General features: G+C 48.3%; 1 protein-coding gene across 1 annotated transcript; it reads left to right on the top strand.

Annotated features, from left to right (window-relative positions):
* Positions 1 to 17,258: 17,258 nt before the first annotated feature.
* On the top strand, positions 17,259 to 21,947 carry RTP3 (receptor transporter protein 3). The gene is made up of 2 exons (XM_053600615.1): positions 17,259 to 17,906; positions 20,517 to 21,947. Exons 1-2 carry the CDS (start codon positions 17,746 to 17,748, stop codon positions 21,223 to 21,225), a joined length of 870 nt encoding a protein of 289 aa, XP_053456590.1. The 5' UTR covers positions 17,259 to 17,745; the 3' UTR covers positions 21,226 to 21,947.
* The last annotated feature ends 237 nt before the right edge of the window (positions 21,948 to 22,184 follow it).

Raw genomic sequence — 22,184 nt, forward strand, 5'->3', positions numbered from 1 at the left:
TGCACTTTGTCTCTCCCTGGAGAGGGCCAGCACCAAAGGGTAAGTCCAGGTCCACCTGGCTCTTAACCACATTCCCTGTTGTCACAGAAGGCGCAGCCTGAAGAGGAGATAGTAGCAGGACACAGATGGATGCTGGAGGGCCAAGGTGAGGACAGAAGGGCAGAAGGTGACTCGTAGAATGAGGAACTAGGAGACAAGCCTGGAGACCTGGCAGATGAAGCAGAACCTGGTGGGTATTTGGAAATAGAGGAAAGAGTTGGGGAAATGAGCAATTTTCAGGATATTTGGAAATGTTTTGGCTTGAGGTTAGTCCTATGAAATAACTTGACCAAGAAAATCAGACACTCTGAGAAAAGAACGTTTCCTTTGGCACCATTTTACAAATGGGGTCTCTGAGCCCAGAGGGGGCAAGTGGCCCACCCAGACCTGCCCTGACGAGGCCAGGTACAACCACATTCCCTGTCTCCGTGCACTTAGTCACTTCCCTTCAGTTGGGAGCCTCGTCTGCAGCAGACAGGGAAACCCTACATTCCCCACCCTGGCATCCCCCAGCAGCCTCCACAAGGTGGGCCTGGCTGGAGCCATAGGCTGAGGGCAGATGATAGGGACCCAGAGCAGCGGGCCCTGTGGATGCCAGAAGACCACCTGCTTCTGATCTGTGGAGGCAGGAGCCATGCAGGGGCTGAGAGTGGACAGACAGGGAGGGGAAGGGTGCAGAGAGACAACCGTGGAGCTTCAGGGCTGTCCCAGGAGAGAGATGGAATGAATGGCTTAGATTAGGGTGTAGTGGGGGAGTATTGAGATGTTGGCTCTAGACATCTTCTAAAGCTGGAGACAGTGGACTCAGCCCACTTCTGGGGGCGTGGGGTGGGAATGAGAGGAGTTGAGGATGGCACCAGGGTGTTCAGCTGGAGAGGCTAGAAGGAGGAGGTGTCATTGACTGAGAGGGGAAGACTGCAGCTGAACCAGACTTGGGAGGGGGAGAGCCCAAAGCTCCATTCTGGTCATGCATGGTGAGATCACAGACCCGTAGGCATCCTGGTGGGCCAAGAGGGAGCCGGCTTCCTGACACACTGCCTCTCAGACTGGCATTGGTGCTAATGGATGCCAAGGGTAGCAGTCTAGAACTTTCTTTAAAAATCGTTTTTGGACCATGGGCTCATTTCCTCTCCAGGACAATGCAAATGTTCATTCACACAAAATACTGTGTCCAACTCCCAGGGTTCATGGAACACCCTGCAGACTGTCCATGGCTTGTTCACACACTACAGGGCTCTACAGCTTTCCCCATCATCACCCCTTCAGGCTCCAGTTCTCTGCTGTCCCCCGCCCCCCAGGGCCTGTGCTGGTGGAGTGTGCAGCCAGCCTCCCTCTGCAGCCATCGGCCACAGGGGGCCTACTTCTCGCCTACCTTATGTCATGCACTTTGGGTCCTTCCTTACTCGTGGACGCGGAGGGGGAGCTGAAGCTTTTCTCTGCACAGCCCCCATCTGGCACTGGGCCTGGCTCTGGGAGTTGCACAACTAAAACCTATTTGTAGTTGATTATTGACCTCCTTGTGGCCTCTACATGAGAAAAAGACCAGGAAATGTGTGTCCTGGCTACGAGGACAATGGCATATTCACAGGCCTCAGGAGGGTTTGTGTGCAGTTTCAGACAATGTTGACTCATTATTTTACTGGCCACTCTGCATTGCCCACAGGTGTCAGCGCACAAAAGAATGTATTGAGACTATATCTGATCAGTGAAATATGAGACATGAGAATTAAACCCGTAAGGGAAGTCTTGAGTCAGGAGGACAGCTTCCTCAAATGAGGGAACTATCCCAGGACAGCCTATGCAGGCTCCCTTTCTTGGTGAGTTTAGGGGTGGACAGTTGGGACACGGGTCAATGAAAGTGCCCTAGCTGCTACCCTCTCCTCTGCCACTGCTGACAAGCATTGCTGACCACCACACTCTTTGCCCTACATTATTCAAGGCTGTCCCCACCCTGGTTCCTGGCACCTTTCCTTGCCCACTCCAACTCTCAGAGCTGTCTGTACCTAGCCTCCTCCACACAGCTAAGTAGCTACACCCTGGTAACCTCTCCTTTCCTGCAACTCACTGTCCTACCTGGATCACACCTCAGCAGGTGGTCCTATGGAAGGTAGCACTTGCTATGGAAGCCTTCACTGATAATTACCAACCCACCATGTCAGCTTGTTCCATTAGCCCAGTCTTAGTGTCCAGAAAACTGCTGGTCCTGAGATTGGAGTCCACAGTACAGCTACATTCTGTTTAAAAACCTACCAATGGATGTGAAAATTGGTAGGAAAACCTTTTGACTGTATCAGTTAAAGCACAATGTGCCCTATGACTAGTGTGGGACTTGTAAGTGCTTAATAACCATCTCTGAGAATATAGCTCCAACACGAATACTGGAAAAGTATTGATTGAAATATAGAAATATAAATATTTTTAAATTGATATTTTTCTTTATGTTAAAGAGCAAGATGAAGGAGAAACAATACACACATATCAGAACTTCATTCATCCATCAATGACATCAGCAAGTCCTTTTTCCTGAATAACATAATAGTTTCCTAATAATGCAGCAACATTTCCTCGATTGTTTTTGTGTGCTATTCACAATGTCATAGCTATAGAGATGACACACTTATAAATTTAATCTGAATTATTAACATTTTCTCTATCACTCTCTAACTTTAGACAATCAATAAAACAATAGGTCTATTAAGCCCTGATTTGTAGCATTTGCCAACTTCCACGGTGTAAAAACTCCTCATATGGCCAATTTCAAGCTACCAACATGGATGGATACCACTGCATTTGGAGTTGGGAAGAGATAAGCAGTATCTCATCATCATACATGAGTCCCAGCATACAGGTACAATAGACATAATTAACCTCAAGAGCCACAGGCATGCAAGGAAAGGAAAATCAGATTGAGGCAAAATTTTGCAAATTTCTGACAATTTAACAGCCAGCTCTCCTGAGCCAGAACGAGCTGGTCTCAGCACAGCACTGCCTATACCCACCTGGGAAGGGAGCCTGCGTGGGCTGTCCTGGGATGGTTCCCTCATTTGAGGCAGCTGTGTTCCTGACTCAAGACTTCTCTTATGGGTTTAATCCTCTCCTCTAGTGTTTCACTGCTCACTGCATTCTTTCTGTGCACTGACACCTGTGGGCAACGCAGAGCATCACAACAGCCAGTATAAGGAAGCCACACCAGCATCTGCCCCCAATCTTACCATCTCAATGAACTTCTACACACTAAGAAAGAACACCCTCTTCCACTACAATTCTGAAGAAAGGAAGCTATTAATAACAGGAAAGTCTTCACTGATGGTTTTACCCTTTATACTTTCATTATCAAGTACATTTTCATGCTAAATTAACTTGGTCTTGAGAGGTGATTTTCCTTTTCTTCAATTTGAACTTCTTGATTAGGAGAGTCCACTGGCGAGTTTGCACTATTTCAGCACGTCATTGAATCCTTCCCACTGGTAAATCCCCTAGAAGTGTGCATGTTCCTGCTGGGAAGACAGGGTCAAGAAGAGTCCAGAATGTTCTGCCAATATCCACCCTTCTCCCACACTGGCACTGAGCCCTGTGATTGGGGGCCCCAGCATATTGCTGTCAATCAAACTTAGCTATAGCTGATGAAGCAGAAAAACACCAAAAGTGTCCAGAGGAGGAATAAGGAAACAAATGAAAAATCAAATCAGACATTCCCAGCAGGTGTTGATAGCTGAAGCTGCACAGTCTGTCCTATCTCACACCCCTACCCACTGCCTCAGGACAGAGAGGTAAACTCTTTATACCTGAGCCCATGTTGATGTGAATAAACGATTAAGCAAATAAGTAGAGGAGAAAGATAAACCTACAGAGAATTAATTTAAATATTGCATACTAATCAATTGTGCCTTTATAGAGAATTTCAAATAATACATTAGTTATTCCTTCCTCTAGGAGGGGGCTGCGGAGGAAGAGTTACAGGATACCAGAGCCTGACCCTAGAGTAATGCCCCCTCCTTGGCCAGCCCTATCCTCTCTGGGGCCAGCTGCTTCCAGGGCACAGCCACCTTCTCCTCCTATGCTGCTAGGACCAGGGGAAGTGAGCCTTCTTCCATTCCTCTGCTATTCAAGTTCTGGAGCAATTCTAGGGCCCCTGCTAGTGTCCTAGGGATCCGGGAAGCTAGTAGCAGAAAGCTCAAGGGTGCAGCCTGGCTGAGCCAGACACGGGTGGCTGGAGGTGATGATAAGGTCTGCTGGCTGGACACCAAGCTTTGTCCTCCTCAATGCCATCTGGGCTCTGGCCCAGGCCAGCTGGGAGGGCTTTGACATCGCCCACTAGGGGACAAAGCAAAGCTCCTAACAGAGGTAGGCAGGACAGAGCTGTTGCTGGCACTCCCATGCCACTGAGGGAGGGAAGACAGGAAGGAGAACTGGTGAAAAGGAGGGAGGCCTACAGGATGGGCGTCCATCCACAGTTCTGTGACAGCTGCTAGCAGCGAGGAAGCCTTGCTTTAATGCCAGTCACAATGCTGAGGTCACAGGCTAGGGCTAGGTGCAGGAGGTGGGCGTACAGAGGGCCCAACTGGCTCCTAGGGAATGTTATGGGCCAGGAAGAGGCCACAGGAGGTCATATAGGGTCTAGGAGGCCCTCAAGCCAAACCCTTACCTATGCCAAACCCACTCTTATAGAACCCATTCACAAGGATTGGCACCTGTCAATGTCAACCCATAGGTGTTGACATTCACACTGTAAAGCCATGTTCTGAAAGTGTTGTGTTTGTTGCCATAATACCAGCAGTTAGCGGCATATTTACTGGTGCCATCATTTTCTAGTTGTAGAGACCAAGGCCCAGCCAGGTCTACTGTCCACCCACCATCGCTCAGGCCAAGGCCTCCACGGCCTGTCGGGGCCTGTGCTGCAGCCTCTATGTGAGGAGCTTCCACTTTGTAAATCTGCAGGAGGGAGGCTCCTGACTACTTTGGGGCCCCACTTCTTCCCAGCAGAGGGAACTGAGGCAGTAGACTGAATTACAGCAGGAAGGACTTCAGTAAGATAGGCACCAGAACTGCCACCCTCCACACTTCCCCAGGAAAGGGCTGAGGAAGGAGTCTAGAACAGAAAATGCCCTAAAGAACTTTCCTCAGACTCCTCTTAGGCCTGTGGCACCCCCTGAGAAAAAGAGAGGTAAGGGGAGAAGGAGGTTGGCCTACCCTCTGGGATGGAAAGGAGTCTCAGTGCAGGTGTTTGGGTTCCCACAACTCTGTGTTTGTGCCATTAGAATAGTCTGAGGACTCACCCTGCCCCTGAAGGAGAATCACAGGAGCACAGGAGTTTGAGCAGCAAGGCCCAGAAAGGATTTGCTGATGGAGGTGCTTTCTGAGCCAGCAGCCACAATTCCTGCAAGGCCCACCTGGAGCGGGTAAAGAGAGCTGTGAGACCAAGAGAAATGCAGCTCAGCCCCATGGATGGGACCAAGACACCCTGCACAGGGGCAAGCTTTGCCTCCTTGGCCTCCACACTCCCACCTCCTCACCTCAACGTGCACAGGTCGGCATCTGTTCACCACAGAGATGTTTCTTCAACATGGCCTGGAAGAGTCTATTCCCTTTACAGGTAGGGAAACTGAGACTCAGAAAGGAATTTACCTGACCTTAAATCCCCATTTTAAAAAAGAAACTTTTTATTTTGGTGCAACTTTACAGTAAAGTTACAAAGATCATTCAGATATTCCCCATCCACCCCTCATCCAGCTTCCACCATTCTTCGCATCTTACACGGCTATGGCACTTTTGTCAAAACTAAGCTGACATTGGAACTAAATCCCAGACTTTGTTTGGATTCCATCAGTCTTGCCATTGATGTCCTCTTTCTGTTCCAGAATCTCATCCAGGATACTGCATTTAGTTATCATGTGTCCCCAGTCTGTACTGGTCTGGGACAGCTTTTGAGCTATTCCTTATTTTTCATGACCTTGATAATCTTAAGGAGTACTGGTCAGGCATCCTGTTGGATTCCCCCAGTCCTCATTTGTCTGATGTTTTCCTCATGATTAGACTTAGATGAGGAAAGAGAAGACCACACAGGTGATGCACTATTCTTAACACATCCTATCAGCGGGTGTATGATATTCAGACTGGTGATATCAACCTTCCTCACCAGATTAAGGTGATATCTACAAGATTTCTCCACTATAAAGTGATTATTTTTTTCTTTCCTTATTCTTTGGAAGTGAATCTAACCCACCCAGAAGGAGGGTGGTAGGGGATGAACCTCCTAGAGGAAGGAATAACGAATGTATTCTTTTGAAATTTTCTATAAAGGCACAGTTGATTAGTACACAGTATTTAAGCTAATTCTCTGTAGGTTTATCTTTCTCCTCTACTTATTTGTTTAATCATTTATTCACATCACCTTGGGCTCAGATACAGTTAGTTCACACTTTTGGTTATAATCCAATACTGCGTTACTTGTTTTGTTGTTCAAATTGTTCCCTCTTTGGCAGTTGGCAGCTCCTTCGGGTTGGTTCCTGTGTCTCTCTGATGTTCCCCCATTCTTTTATTTTTCTGAGTACTCCCTTTCTTTCTAGTACTCCAAGATGCTCCAGGCTCATGTATTTTCCCAGCCATTTAACCTTTCACTGGAGAGTGTTACTTAGAAACCAAGATGTGGGCACTGGATGTGCTTGGCGCCACTGGGGTGTCATTTTTTTCTAGGCCTTCTCAGCCCACAGTTCTCTGATAATAATATATGCATATATTCTAAATCGTGTATACACACTTAAATGGTTTCCATATCTGTCCATCCGTGTGTATAATGAACTTCACACTGCTGTCGCCAACTCTCATCCAGCCCCAGGATTCCCTCCAGCTTTCCTTTCTTCACTGTAACTCCCATCCCCACGGCGTGAACAAGCTGACCCACCTTCTAGCATCCATTTTCTTATCCATTCACCCCCAGTGCACTTAGAAAGCTGTTTCAGAAACATTAACCTGGAACCCTCTGGAAATTATTAATAAATTTACCAATTAGAGTACTGTGCTCACAGTTCTTTCATCTTTAGCCTTATAATTCCCAGACAAAATGCTTTCTCCCAAAGTTACTAGGGCCAGCCCGTTTTATCCCTCAGCTCCGTACGATACGTGTGTCACACAGCTCCGGCGCTGTCACAGAGGCCCCCCACCCCCACCCCAGCCTTGAGCTTCCTGTGCTCCCTTCAGGGGAGACACCTGTTCCGAACACCCGTTCCGAACCTGCTCGCCAGAGGGCGCTAGGGGGCTCTGCAGGAGGAAGGGCCGCAGCTTTGCAGCCTGCGTGTGGTAGTGACCTTTTCTGCAGCCCTCTTTGCACAGACCCGGGAGCCTGCGCCGCCTGTGTGTTCTGCAGGCCTGCTGTCCTCGCTGGCACCCAGACTCCCGGTTCAGCCTCCGCGGCCCGGAGGGCACCTCCCCTCAAGCCACAGGTTCCTGGTCGCCTGCTCCCCTGCTCCTCTGCTTATAGGCAGCGGCCTGTTGCCTGCCCAGCAACTCCAGGCCAGCGCCAAAACATGGCCCTTCTCTGCTTGCTGGTGTGCTGACCACACCTCCAGCAGGTCTGAATGCCCTCAAGAGTGCCTTGTCTGGGTACTTGCCTTCCACCATGGGATACCCCGCAGAGCTTCTTTATCAATTGATCTGCTGCCCTAGGAGCTTTCCCTTTGGGAGAAAGGTCAGCCTTGGCCTCAGAGGAGTGTGTCCGAATTTAATAGAGCAGCACAGTTATAGCACTTTGGGGATCAAGGCTGGTGTTTTGTGCCCTGGACTGGTGGCACGAGCAGCCAGTCTGGTGAGCCTCACACCTCCTAACTCCAGGTTGTGGGTTTACCTGGAGTTTGGCCTGGGAACCACTGACCATGAGCTCCTGCCTGGGTGGCTTCCCTGGCCTTCCTATGGGGCAATGAAGAGTATGTCTGGTGTCCCTGGACCAGGTGAGCTTCCCTGAGGCAGGCTGGCTTCAGGAACAGGCTGACCACATCCTCAGCAGTAAGAGAGCAGGGATGATAAGGGAACCAGGCTCAAAAGAACCCAAGGTGGCAAATAAGCTTTCTCTTATTGGAGCCCAGTGTGTTCTCTGGTCCCTGTTCTGAGCATGTCATCCTTTGCTCAACTCTGCTGCTCGCAGGCACTTAGAAGCATAGGTAGCTTTCACTCTCCCAAGCCCCAGCTGGAAACACTGTTGAGTGCCATAGCTAGCAAATACAACACACCCTCTTTATGTGTATGAATTTCCTTTTATTTTCCTACAAGATGTGAGCACTGGGTGTGTTTGTTGCTACTGGGGTGCATAAAAGTGAGATAGAGCACGGTATTTTAGTTTTGTTCCTCGTCTAAGTGGTATCATGCTGTGTACACACTCCAGTAGCTTGAATTCTTTGCTCAACACTATGATTGAGAGATTCATCGTGTTGGTATGTGTAACTCTAGCTCTGGGGTCAGCAAACCTCTTCCTGTAAAAAGCCAGATAATGTATGTGGTAAGCTTTGTGGACTAACAGGTAAATTGAGAGTAACATGTAGGTACTTAAAAGGGGAGACAAATTTCCACAAACTTTGTTATCGAAATTCAAAATGTAACGATAATCATTGAATACAATTATTTTGTAATATAAATCTAGAAAAATAGAAGTCCTTGGGTAAAAATAACATCTAAGTTAGTGTTCCTTATCTACAGTAAGTGTCTATCCTCAAAAATCATTCTTAGCTCTTGAGTCATACAAAAATTGATGATGGGACAGATTGGGGTATGGGCCCGTGTATGTATGATGCATTTTACAATAATGAAAAAAACCCCAAGACCTTAGGATAGACAGATATGAAAGGAATAAGGATATATACTCACAGTATATGATTTTTAAAAAATATATAGCCTAAATTTCTTTTTAAAATATAGCCTAAATAGGGTATCTTAGTTGTGTTTTGGGCCATAAGAGTGATGCAGGACAAAAACATTCAAAGGAGATGAATGAACTATATCAGAGTGTAAACTGCAATTCCTTTACAGGAGCCAGTAATAGATGAAGTGGGGGCTTCCATGGCCACCCTCAGGTCTCTGCTTCCTGGACTAAACATTATAAAATACCAGTTTTATTCTTTCTTCAGTCAGCCAAGAATATGGTTAAATCCTCTTTGTTTAATTGTGACTGTTTAATTGTTCTCATTTTCACTTAAAAAGTTCACTGTGAAAACAATTTTTCATTGTTTAGCGAAAAACTGATCTTTAGAATTTTTTTATACTTCAAGACAAAGTTAAGACAATTTACTGGAACTAGACAGGCTCAATTCCAGCAAGAGTAAGATTGACATGGAGGAAGTGTTTTAATCCTTGGCTTTGTTCATTTCAGTCTGTCATCAGTGAGACTGCAAGTGGCCTAGGGGACAGCTCGGCCGGCCCAAGGCCACTCTGCACTGCAAGTCACCTCATCGTGGCCTTCTCCCTTCCTCTTTGCCACGGGCCTTGAAGTCTGTTTTGGAGGGTGAGAGGATATAAACCCTAAAACTTGAATAATTTGATGTACTACTTGTGAGGGGCCTGTTATGTAGCTTCTGGATCTAAATTTATCAACGCACAGATGTAAGTGTCCTAACTCTTCTCTCCTGTCCTACTAGATCCCAGAATAAGGCAATGGAAAGGACTGAGCAGTGAACTGAGGAGGGCGTAGAGCAGAGACGAGCCCGCCCCACCTCCGGACCCCTCCCCGGCCCCACCTCCGGACCCCGCCCCGGCCCCGCCCCACCGCCGGGCTCCGCCCCACCGCCGGGCCCCGCCCCGGCCCCACCTCCGGACCCCGCCCCGGCCCCGCCCCACCGCCGGGCCCCGCCCCGGCCCACCGCCCGGGCTCTCCCCCAACACCCTTCCAGCCCGACCTCTGTCACCGCCTGTTCTCGGGACACTTCCTGTGTTATCTCCCAATTTCTCCGCCCTCACCCACCACCTCGCTCTCCTGGGAGGGCCACCCGGAGCCAGGCTTTTGCTGTTGAGGGGGAGTTTGACAGAAGTCCAATGGGAATTAAGGAGCTTCCTCCTCTTCTTGCGGGGCCTGAGGTCCTGGACTTAGGTAGTCACATCTAGAAAAAAACAAGATCCAGGATTCTCAGACAATGAATAAATAGTATGAGATACTGATCTTAATGTAAGATGCTTATGTAACCGGCCTCATAACCTAAAATGAACAGTTCTCCGGTGTCTTAGTTCCCTCATAGTCAAATGAGTTTTCAGTGTTCGCTGTGACTGAAGCGGGCAGCTCAGTGGCCTTGAATCGACAGGACAGTGACAGTAAGCGTTAGTTCCGCACCGGTAGTCTAGCCGCTGCAGTCTCAGAGAAAGCAGAGACGGAGAGGTCTGACCATTGCTGACCAGAACTTTGTAACTTTCTGTCCACTGATGCAATTCTTTTTGAGTTATTTTCAGCTGGGCAAGCACATGAGGCTAAAAGAACAATATTAACCTCTAGCTCATTACGCTACTAAAACTCCCTTCCTAGGGAAGGATTTAGCCACCATTTTTTGCTCATGGGATGTATGTACTAGCATGAATCCTCACTGCACTTGCACGCCCTGCACACCATCCCAAACATGTAATGCTAGTCACTCCCTTCATACATTGTTCATTTTCACCTTCCTAAAAACCCCTTGACCCTGTTAATTAGAAAGATGGATTTGAGGCAGTCTGTGCTCCACCCCCTCACCAGTGCATGTGTCCTCTGAAATAAATCCTTTCCTCCTTGACAATCCTGGATGTCTCAGTAATTGGATTTTTGTACAATGAGTGACTTGGACCCCCCCCCCATTGTGGGTTCATTAACACTTATGCTAAAATTATTAATCATTGTCTATCGGATAAATCATTGTTTATCTTCATTTTTTGTTGCACCATTGACAAAGGAATTATGAAAAAGCAAACTTGAAATACTCAAGTGACAAAAAGTCTCCAGAAAGAGACAAGACTCAGAGCAGTGAGGGTCACTACCCACTTTGGAGGTTTTCCATTTTCACTGCAAGAGTAGGCCCCAGGAGCTCTGTGGAGTCAGGTACCTCTGCAGCCTCAGAGCACCTCTGTGCACTGCTCCAGCCTGTACATCTTCTGGTCTAAATGTGAGCGGTGCCACTGCCTGAGCTGCCCTGACTGCTGTGCTGAGGCAGGTATTCATGTGGCCATCCGCAGGCTTCTGAGTCACATTGTCTCACCCTGGTTCTGGATTGTTCATTACATAGGCTTGGTACAGGCTGAGACTTTCATCTCAGGGGGATAGTGCATTGCAGTCAATGAAGAGATAATCAGAAAGGGGAACTTTTATAATACAGAGGGCAAGTCATCTTACTGTGCTGAAGTAAGAAATTCTCAGTTGAGTGATAAAACCTGTGGTTCAAATGGAACTTTTAAAGTCCCACCTCTGGAAAATTCTATTCTTAGAAATCACATTTTATTGGTCTCAAGGAGGAACTAAATTTGTATATAAAACTTTATTTGCCCTTACATAGGGATGATACAAAATGAAAGAAAATTGTGGAAAGCATTTTCATTAAATTTGACAGAGGTAGAAATTTTGTTTAGAATAAGATCATAGAGGGTAGAGTGGTAAAATTTGAAAGGCAAAAGAGGCTTACCTTGATCCAAAGGCTCTTGAAGGGAGTTTGAAAAAGGAAATTATTTAAGTGGGATTAGGTCAGAGATGATTATCCATTCAGGAAAGACCCAACAGAAAAAGAAGCAAGTGCCTCAGAGAAAGCTGTGGACAATTGCCCTCGTAAAAACTGTCATGACAGCAACCATAGGATCATCCCCTGTGGACCTCGCCCTCCTCCCACCCATTACTCAAGATGGGGATATTTCTATAGTGGGAATGGAATTTGGGACAAAACCCATTCAACATCCATTCAAGTAATTACTGAGCATCTAGGCGCTGTTCAGATGAACAAAAATTCCCTGCTCCCCTATCACAGGACTGGCATTTGTCAGTAGGTCATTTAAAACACACACATACAAAATACGTGGAAAAACACAGAACAGTCAGAGGAAAAGAGAGTGTAGGAAGAAGGAAAATAGAGAGAGACGGTTGCTACTTTCTCAAGAGAAATTAAGGAAAGCCTCCCTAATAAGAATGTTAGAGGGGAGACCCAGAGGAAGTGACAGAGTAAGCCATGCTCTAGGTTATTGTGTACAAGGAGAAATGAGGATGCCTGCTTGGCCAGAGGGTGGCATTTGATTTTTAAATAGAGCCCTTTGGCAACTCTGCAAAGACGACTTTTTTTTTTTTTTTTTTTTCAGAGACAATCTCACTTTATTGCCCACAGCAGAGTGCTGTGGCACAGCTCACAGCAACCTCCAGCTCTTGGGCTTAGGCAATTCTCTTGCCTCAGCCTCTCAAGTAGCTGGGACTATAGGTGTCCACCACAACGCCCGGCTATTTTTTTGTTGCAGTTCAGCTGGGGCCAGGTTTGAACCCGCCACCCTTGGTATATGGGGCTGGCCCCCTACTCACTGAGCCACAGGCACCGCCCTGCAAAGACCAACTTTTGACAGATAGCACTCAGTGAAGAATATAAGTCATGGGGCTATTTAAATTGTCCAGTCAACAAGCGGTGAAGGGCTGAACCTGAGGAAGTGGTAGCAGACAGGGAGAGGAAGGGCTGCTCTAGCACAGGATCCTGCTGGCATTGCTTCTCATTCCTTGTACCTGTTGGAGAAGCAGGCAGGTGGCTCCAACCCTCAGGACAGCTGGGAAGGACCGGGAGGGCTTAAACTCCTCTGTTTGCAAGGCTTCCACACGAATATCACAAGCTGGGTGCCTTAAAACCATAAAAATGCATTCTCTCAGAGTTCTGGAGACAAGAAGTCCAAAATCAAAGTGTCAGTAGAACCATGCTCCCTCTAAAGGCTCTAGGGAGAAACCTTTCTTGCCTCCTCTGGCTCCAGGCCTGCCTTGGTTTGTGGCTGCATGACTCCAGCCTCTGCTCCTGTCTGCACATGACCTGCTCCTGTGTCTCTGTGTCATATTCTTCCTCTGACTCTCTCTTATAAGCACCCCTGTCATGAGGTTTAGGGCTTACTCTAAATCCAGGATGATCTTGTAATACAGTTTGGTTGGGTTTGGTAATGCTGGCTGACCCAGTTTTGATGCCCTGGCTAGAGGGGGTCAGTTCCCCTTCTTGAGCAGTTAATTAAATCCATACTCCAACCCTGTCCTTGTTGGGCTCTCACATTCCTGACCACTGTGCACCCACACTCACTGCCCCAATGCCAAGTACCAGACAACTAGAGGTACTCCTGTGCCCTCAAAATCATTCAAATTACCTGATCCCTTGGGAGCCTGTGAAACCTAACTAACTCCACCCCACTTGCCACACAAAAGCTGTCCCCACAGCTCCAGCTATACTCATAGTAAACTTTCTGGATCAAACTCAGTAACAGTGAGCAGTAATTTGACCTCACCAACACAGCTCACCTCATAGAAAGACAAGAGGAAAAGTAATCACTGGATGGACAAAGGAGAGTTCAAGTCATTCTTATTACTCCTAGTAGTTATGTAGTTAGGTTCTAGAACATTCCCAGGAACACTGAGCGAGTGAATACTATGCCATTGCTCCTAAAGGAAACACACAGTTCGGTTCCTCCAAGCCCTTGGTCACAATATCTTGGGCAGTACATGATCTTACATATTTTCTGTTCAAAGACCCCATAATTAGTATAACTTGATGACTTGTTAACACTGAACCCACGGCCAACAGCATTATAACTCAGGCCTGTCCAGAGCTTGTTTAACAGCCCTTTCTATGTAAGACCCGTCACAGCCTCATTGCTCTTAGGAACACTAGACAGCACTTCAGCACTATGCTGGAGGAACATTTTAAAAAGAAAAAATGCTAACAAAAAGCATAGAAATGTGGAAAACGTGGCAAAATAGACCACAAAAAGGACACTTGTTTATATGTGAGAGCTGCAGCAAGCAGGGAGAGCGATACCCTGCCCACCCCAGCCACTGGAGACTCAGAGTCCCCTGCTCTGCTCGTGTCTGCACATGGCCACCAAGGCCCCACAGGTATTGATTTGTGGGGCTACAAATAGATTTTAGAGAGTAGGCAAATTCACAAATGCGGATCCATGAATAATGAGGCAGACGTGTGCATTCGTGAATTGCTCTGAACTGTGAGGAACTCTATTTCAGCCCACATGATCTACTGTGGGGCTCTCATCACAAGGCTCAGATGAGGGCCGTCAGCTTGGAGCTCTGGGATTCATACTAGCTCATGAGTATTTTCATGTTCAGAGGACAGGGCCTCAGGAATTATTTCCTCCTTGAGCCAAGTGTCCTCCAAGTTACTGAATTGAAGCATGATCTTTTCCTTAGTAAAACTGTACAAAATTCATGATGGATGCAAGGGGAAATGGAACCTGGCAAGAGAGAAGATTCTGATTCTGAGTATTCTAAATAGCTGTAAGAATCAATCACTTTTAAGGTGTTGCCTAATTTTTAAAGACACTAAATGGAAGTCTCTGGAGATAATACAACTGAAGTCTTAATCACTGTGTTCTCTCAAAATATGTTTTTATTTAGTGGAAAATGACTTTTCTCAACTGAAAAAAGATCAGGCAGGGCTGCTGCTGTATGTGAGACCTCCCCATGGCACATGTAATGGGAAGGGGAAGTATTTGTGATTCATTGAGGGGTTTTGGCCTAAAGCCACATTTTTGTTGCTGTTGATGTTATGACAATAGATAGCAGTATTTCAGCATTTATTGGAAGAGGGAAATTTTGATTAATATCCTCCTATATTAGGACAAGTTTTAAAAACACCACCTCACTTAATTAATGAGCAAATTAATGTGGACATTTCCATATTAATTGATGACTTTTGAAATTGACCCTATTTGCCCAAGTTCACACCACACCACAGCACATGTAAGTGCCCTGAAGCAGTGACAGGGTCCAGGCTGGGATGGAGGAGACTTCAAGGTCAGCCTGTCAGAGCCCTGCCACTGCAAGTAGCACCAAGGGCCTGTGCACACTCACAGGACAAGGAGCCAGAGTGGAGCATGGGTGTCAGGCCCCTATAAGCAGTTCTGTTGTTTACCACCTAGAGCACAGGGACTTTAAAAGTAACTTCTGACATAAGCACTCCTGCTTACAAATACACTGTTTAAACCAATGACTGTTGCTGCCTAGACCCAGTCACTCTGGACATCAATGACACCTCTCTTAGAGCCCCTAAAGACCCAGGCTCTCAGCTCCCACCCTGCTGGACCCAGCCCCACATCTCCTGGTCATCTTGTCCTCAGACAGAGGAGACTGAGTGGGGGGTGCTTGGTGATCTTGGCATGAACACTTAAAGGTGAGAGAGGGAGGCAGGAACTCAAGATGTCTCTCCAAGAGGGTGCAGAAATTCATTCATTTGTATATTCATTCAGAACTCTGAGCACTCTACTGCCTTTGCACAGCACTGCCAGCTCACAGTGTCTGCAGGGAACAGGGAAGGGGGTTCCAAGTGATGGCCTGGGGTATGACCTGAACTGGACAATACACTGAAATTGCTCCTGTGCAAACTAAGATTTGATCTAAGGCTTCCAGGTCAGCAAGGAGGGGGCGGAGGCCCATGTCCCTCCCCAGTTCTCACCACTTGCCCCACATACAAAGCCCCCAGCCTTCGAAAATTGCCTCTTCCCAGGAGTGGGCAAGGGCCCAGCCCAATGTCCAGAAAGAGTGACAGTGATTGCCCAGGCTGTCAGGGTCAGTGAGTCCTGGCCCTGATCCAGGGAGAAGGGTTTCTGGCATTGAAGGTTGAGATGAGTACATGGAGGAATGTGTCAAAGCCGTCTCCCAGGGAGAGGGGAGAAACAAGCCTGCCCTGCCCTGGCAGGACAAGAGACAGTGATGTCAGCTTGTGTTTGTGTGGACAAATACACATTTCCATAGGGGTGCATCTTGGTGAGAATTGAGGGTTTTCCAAACAGGTCTTGAAGAAACCACCGTTGACCTACGGGCCCTTCTCTGCAGCGGCCACACCTATCGTCCTGCAGAAATGGCAGCATTTCATCCTCAAATGCCCTAAGTGACTTGTGCTCTGTCCACAGCTGGTCAGAGCCCCAGGCCACAAGCTTCCAAGACTTCTGGTCCAGATTGCCTCTCCCACACCCGCCTCCCACTTTGTAAATCCTTTCCTAGTCTGCCCTAAAGTTGAGGATAGGTGGGAGGAACATGGAGAGAAGTTGCAGAAAAAGAAAGAGTCATAAGGGAGAAATCAAGAAGGCCTCCCAAATCTAGGTGTTTCAGGAACTCAGCAAAACGCAGTCGGTCGTCCAGTATCCTCAGGTTCCACATCAACAGCTTCAACCAAGTGAGAGCTGAGAATGTCGAAAAAGTCAGCAGTAAAAAATAATACAACAGTAGAAAATAATACTAATTTTAAAACAATACAGTATAGCAACTACTTACACAGCACTGGCACAGTATTAGGTATCATGGGTAATCTACAGATGTCAGAAAGTGTACCCGAGGATGTGCGGAGGCTCTGTGCCACCACTGCACCATTTATATCAGGGGCCTGAACATGCACATCTGATATCCACCTGGGGGTCCCCAAACCAATCCCCTGGGACTGAGGGACAACTGTAGTGTTGAGAAACAAAATTGGTAGGGGTAAAGGGAAGACTTCCACACGTGCTCCTGCAGAGGAAGAAGCGGGACCCAAGGGTAGTTAGTAGCTTGTGGGTGGCTGGGCTGGAGAAAAGGAAGGAGGTGGATTTGTTCCAAATAGCCCCAGAAACTCTGCCCCCTTCCTTGGCCCCCGGCCACCCTTCTTTCAGCTTCCTTCCTAACTGCCCTCCTCCCTGCCCAGGGTGTGGCTTTCCTTTTGAGAGATGGCTGGGGACATCGGTCAGGGCTGAGAGGGGGTCCCACACAGTCTGTCGGTGCATTGGCTTAGTGACATAGTTGCCCACAATCTAGTGCACCTCTCTGGGGTGCTGCCTGCTCCAACACACGCCCTCCGGCTTACCCCACCCCTCGTCCTCAAGCATTTCCTGCAGGAAGTGAAGCTATCAAAAAGCCTCTCCGAAAGAAGGACCATGGCTCTGCCTGGGGCTGATACCCTCTCACCCACCTAGGGGCTTCCAGCCCCTCTCCTGGGCACACACTGCATCAGCTTTGGTTCCCAACAAACAGGTGGGCAACTTTGGGCAGCCCGGCGGCGTCTGTGAGGATGTAACAAGCATGGAGCAGGGACACAGGAATCATGGTGAAGTCCCGGGACAGCCGCATCCCTCTCTGTGTCTCTCTTCCCCAGCACGACCACAGCGGCCCAGTGGAGGAAGATTTTCAAGTGATGAAACTGCAGAGAGTAACCGCAGCCTCTCCCCATCATTTACAGGGAGGCAGGGCCAAACTGAAATTCACTCCTCTTGACATGGAGTCTAGAGTTCTTCTTTGGTAACATTTTGATGGATGAAACCACTAGCCCCCCCCCCCCCCACATCTTTTGAAATTCCTCGTGGAGCCTAATGTTTGCTGTTCTCTGAACTTGGAGCCAGAATCAACTGACCTTCGTCCTTGGGCAGAGACCTAGTAGTCCATGGGCCGAATCTAGATCCTCAAAGGGAAAGCAGGTCTGAGCTCTTGCTGTTTGAAGTGGGAAGCCTCATCTCATGCTATAGGCCTGCCAGGGCCCAGGAGAGCTCAACCCACCCAGCTCCCCCACAGCCATGGAGGTGGCTCAGCATGTGGAGGTGTGGAAGCAGGTGTTTCAGGAATTAATTCAGGAGGTTAAACCATGGCACAAATGGACCCTGACTCCAGACAAGGACCTTCTTCCCAACGTCCTGAAGCCAGGATGGATGCAATACCAGCACTGGGGCTTTGCCAGGTAAGGGGGAAAAGTGATGGTACACATTTCAGAAAATTCTTGCTTGTGTCTTATGATGACTACTTGTTAATTTTCTTGTTCCATTCCATACTTGCAAATTGAAAACTATAGAACAGGCGTCTTCAAATTGCAGCCCGCGGGCCACATGAAGAGGTGTGAATTGTACTTGTTCCTGTTTTGGTTTTTACTTCAAAATAAGATATGTGCAGTGTGCATAGGAATTTGTTCATAGTTTTTTTTTTTAAACTATAGTCCGGCCCTCCAACGGTCTGAGGGACAGTGAATTGGCCCCACGTTTTTAAGTTTGAGGACGCCTGCTATAGAAGGTAGTAAGATGGCCATCATGCAAGAAGTTTTTACTTCATTAAGTTACAGTGAACCCTGACAGCAATAGCAGGCCTGGGCACTAGCATGGGTTAATGCCCAGAACAGAGAAATCAGGCTGCGGGGATGACACTGCCGGAGTAGAGGTGCAGGACAGCGAGGAGAAGGGAACAGGAGGAACGGGAGCTATTTCACGCCAGCGGCAGGAGACTCACAGGCCCACCACAGAGCCCCTGGGGGAGAGGCCCACCATACAGAGGGCCTCCAAGGGGAGGCCAGAGGAGCAGGAGGGCTGAGCAACATGAGGCAGGCTTGCTCTTCTCTGCCCTGAGCTGATAAGAGCTTTTAAAATAGGACTTTAAGAGATCATCCCAAGTCTCAACTTCTCTTCTTCCAGGTGGGAAAATGGAGCCCCTGGGCCTGGGGGCAGAGTGTCAGGGGATTGCCCTCAGGGCACAGGGGCGGAGTCCTGGACTCTGTGCTGCCTGCTGCCCTCTCTCAGGAGTCTGGGCAGAGGGGTCAGAGCTGACCTCATAGCCTGCGCTTTCCCAGGCCAGGACCTGACATCAGGAACATCAGAGCAAAATCTCAGCCATTTATTTGTGAGAACTTTGAACTCTGAGCCAGCACAGGAATGGAGCACCATGCCCCAGGGGAAGGCTGTGGACTTCGGGCCAGAACAGGGCCCAGGCCCTTTTGACTGTGGATGAGCCCCAGCAAGGTCCTCTGGCTGTGGTTGAAGCTTCTTGGCCTCTCCCTCCTGCTTCATCCTCAAATTCACCATCTGAGATGAGGCCAGAACCAAAATATAGGAGGGAGACCTGGACCAGCTCATTCTTCCCAAGACCTCTAATTCACATCAAGACTGCAGGTTCCCCCACATCAAGCCAGGCAAGGCTAAGCTCAGCTGCAGTAACAAACACACCAGGAAATACCAGTAATTTTTTTTTTTTTAGAGACAGAGTCTCACTTTATTGCCCTCCATAGAGTGCTGTGGCATCACAGCTCACAGCAACCTTCAACTCCTGGGCCTAGGTGATTCTCTTGCCTCAGCCTCCCGAGTAGCTGGGACTGCAGGTGTCTGCCACAACGCCCAGCAACTTTTTATTGCAGTTTGGCCAGGGCTGGGTTCGAACCCGCCACCCTTGGTATATGGGGCTGGCACCCTCCCCACTGAGCCATAGGCACCACCCAGAAATATAAATGATTTATTCCAACAAGTCACTCCTGAGGTCACTGAGGTGGAGGAGAGAGCTTGAATGTCTTACAAGGGCTCCTATGGCCAGATCTGGAATGGGCACATATCACTGCTGGCCTCATTTCATTGGCCAACTTCCCTGGTGACCCCAACCTTACTGCAAGGGGGCCGGGTAGTAGGAGAGAGTGCATTGGTAATTTGAAGGTCATTAAATGTCCCTCTGCCACACTGTGGCCCTCTGCCTCCCACGATTTCTAATCTGAGTGCAGCCACATTTTCTCTTTACCTGTCCTAACATGTATTTGTCTAAATATCTTAGCCCAGAAAATTGCCCTCCTCCCTGCCAAGACAAGGTGTCATTCTCTTGCACCCTGTCTGAGGCCAGGGGCTCTCAGAATATGAAGTTTTCCAGATAACGTGAACCAAAGAATCAGGATAGAGGGGGCATCAAGAAAAGAGAGAACTGGACCCTGCTCTCTCCCTGTGATAAGTACAGACCAGGGACCCGGTAAGACATTCCAGTGTCTCTCTCCTCCACCTCAGTGACCTTGGGACCCATGGATGAAGCAAGAATTTGCTCGAGGACCGTGGGCCCCTTGGGCCCTAGCCCTGCCCTGTGGGTCTATGACCTGACACCCACTGTATCCATTTGTGGATTTCACTTCAGGGTTCTGAACTGATCTGGCTGCTGTTGCATTTGTAGCCTTTGACCCATTTAAATTTACATTAGAGGCGACTTTGGTTTGGGGTCCTGCCTCTTACACACATGGGGTGTCTGGGCGTGATGAGTTTCCAGAGTGTGCTTTATCTCTAAAATGAGCACAGTGGACTTAGAGGACGCCCAAGGTCCCACCCAGTTCAGATGACTTGTGATTTGCTATTTTCATGGCAGGCACCTGTAGGGCACAGACGCTGTCTGTGACACAATAGAGATAGGACTGAAGGCTCAGTAATTTTTCCCACCACTAATCCACAACCCCAATCAATTCACGTCTCTGTGCTGTTGGCAGCTCCTTCTTCCCTCTGGCCGCAGCCAATGGCTCGGCCATAAGGTGCCACACTGAGGCCTCTGTCCTCCGTCTCTACAGGTTCCAGTGTTCCTCCTGCTCTCGCGGTTGGGCCTCTGCCCACGTTCAGGTTCTCTTCCACATGCACTGGAGCAAGGAGAAGTCCAGGGGCAGGGTGAAGATGAGGATGTTTGCTCAGAGATGTAAGAAGTGCTCCCAGCCTCCGTTCCAGGTTCCTGAGTTCACACAAGAGAACATCTCAAGGATCCTGAACAACCTGGTGATCCGGATTCTGAAAAAATGCTACAGAGAAGGATTTAAGTCAATGGAGGAGATTCCTACGATCAAGGAAATCTCTCTTGAAGGTCCACACGACACTGACAACTGCGAGTCATGTCTACATGGATTTTGTGCTCAAAGTGGGTTAGGCCCTGTGGTACAGTCCCCCACACCCCTGTCACTGCCCAGCCCCTCTGAGGACATCAAGCTGAAGAAGGGAAGGGCATGGCCCTCGGTGTCCTCCCTGGTTGCTACGCCCAGGCAGGCTATAAGCTTCCCCACTTCTCAGATCCCAAGAGCAGACACCGTTTGCCAGGTGCAGAGGGAGGTCAAGATCTGTCCCCCCTCGAGTGGGCATTTCTATTCCTACCCATCTGACAGCCACACAGTGGCCTCCACAAGGAACACACACTGGTCTCCACAGTATGGTTCCACTGGGAAAATATGTACCTGCTGCTCTTTCTTCCTTCTAATCGTGCTGGTGGTGGTGATTATCATAGAAAGTGTATGAGCCTTGAAAACATGATGCTAAGTAAAAAAGTAAATAAAAATCCAGAAACAAAAGCCACATGTCCTATGACTCCATTTATATGAAATGTCCAGAAGGGGTAAACGTATAGAGACAGAAAGTGGCTACCAGGGGCTGGAGGTAAGGGGAATGGGCGAAGAAGCTGCCGGCGATGACAATGTTCTGGAATGAGATGGTGGGGGGTGTGTGCACAACACAACCAGTACACTAAATGTCATTGAATTGTTCACTTTAAAAAGGTTAATTTTGTGATGTGACTCTCAGGTTAGTATGAAAAACAAAGACCTTTACAATTTTGTTCATTCTTGAGAGAATGGAGTTGGAAAAGTCTGGGACTCACAAACCATCTGGAAATTTGTGACACCCTCACCAGAAAATGGGGCACAGACCCTAAAGTCAGGCTGTGGAGAAGAACAAATTGGGTTAAAAACTTGGGTTCTCAAACGGTGGCCTCCACAGGGAATATACTCTGGTCTCCACAGGGTGCACTCTCAAGAGAGGTGAGGCAGGATGGGCCACCATGACTTTCTGTTTAAAGATACGTCCATTTATTACGTACATACACCGCACTCAAGGGCAACAGCACTGTGACTCAGGCCTGAACGGAGTTTCCCCAATGCTTTTATTTTCTACTTAAAGCACATCTCAGGAACTGATAGGGTCAGAACTCACTCACCACCCAACAGGGAGGGAATTATTCCATTTATAAGGGATCCACCTCCTACCAGGCCCCACCTCCCACATTGGGGATCGAATTTCAAAATGAGGTCTGGAGGGGGCACAAACGTCCACACCACAGCACAGGCCTTAGCATCCTTCCATGACAATGGCAGTATTTCATCCTCAAAAGCCCTGAAGTGACTGTGTGCTGTCCACAGCTGGTCAGAGCCTCAGGCCAAACACTGGACTTCTGATCCAGGTTGTCTCCCCTGTACCCTCCC

This window comes from Nycticebus coucang, chromosome 8 (assembly GCF_027406575.1).
Source record: "Nycticebus coucang isolate mNycCou1 chromosome 8, mNycCou1.pri, whole genome shotgun sequence".
Classification (NCBI taxonomy): Eukaryota; Metazoa; Chordata; class Mammalia; order Primates; family Lorisidae; genus Nycticebus; species Nycticebus coucang.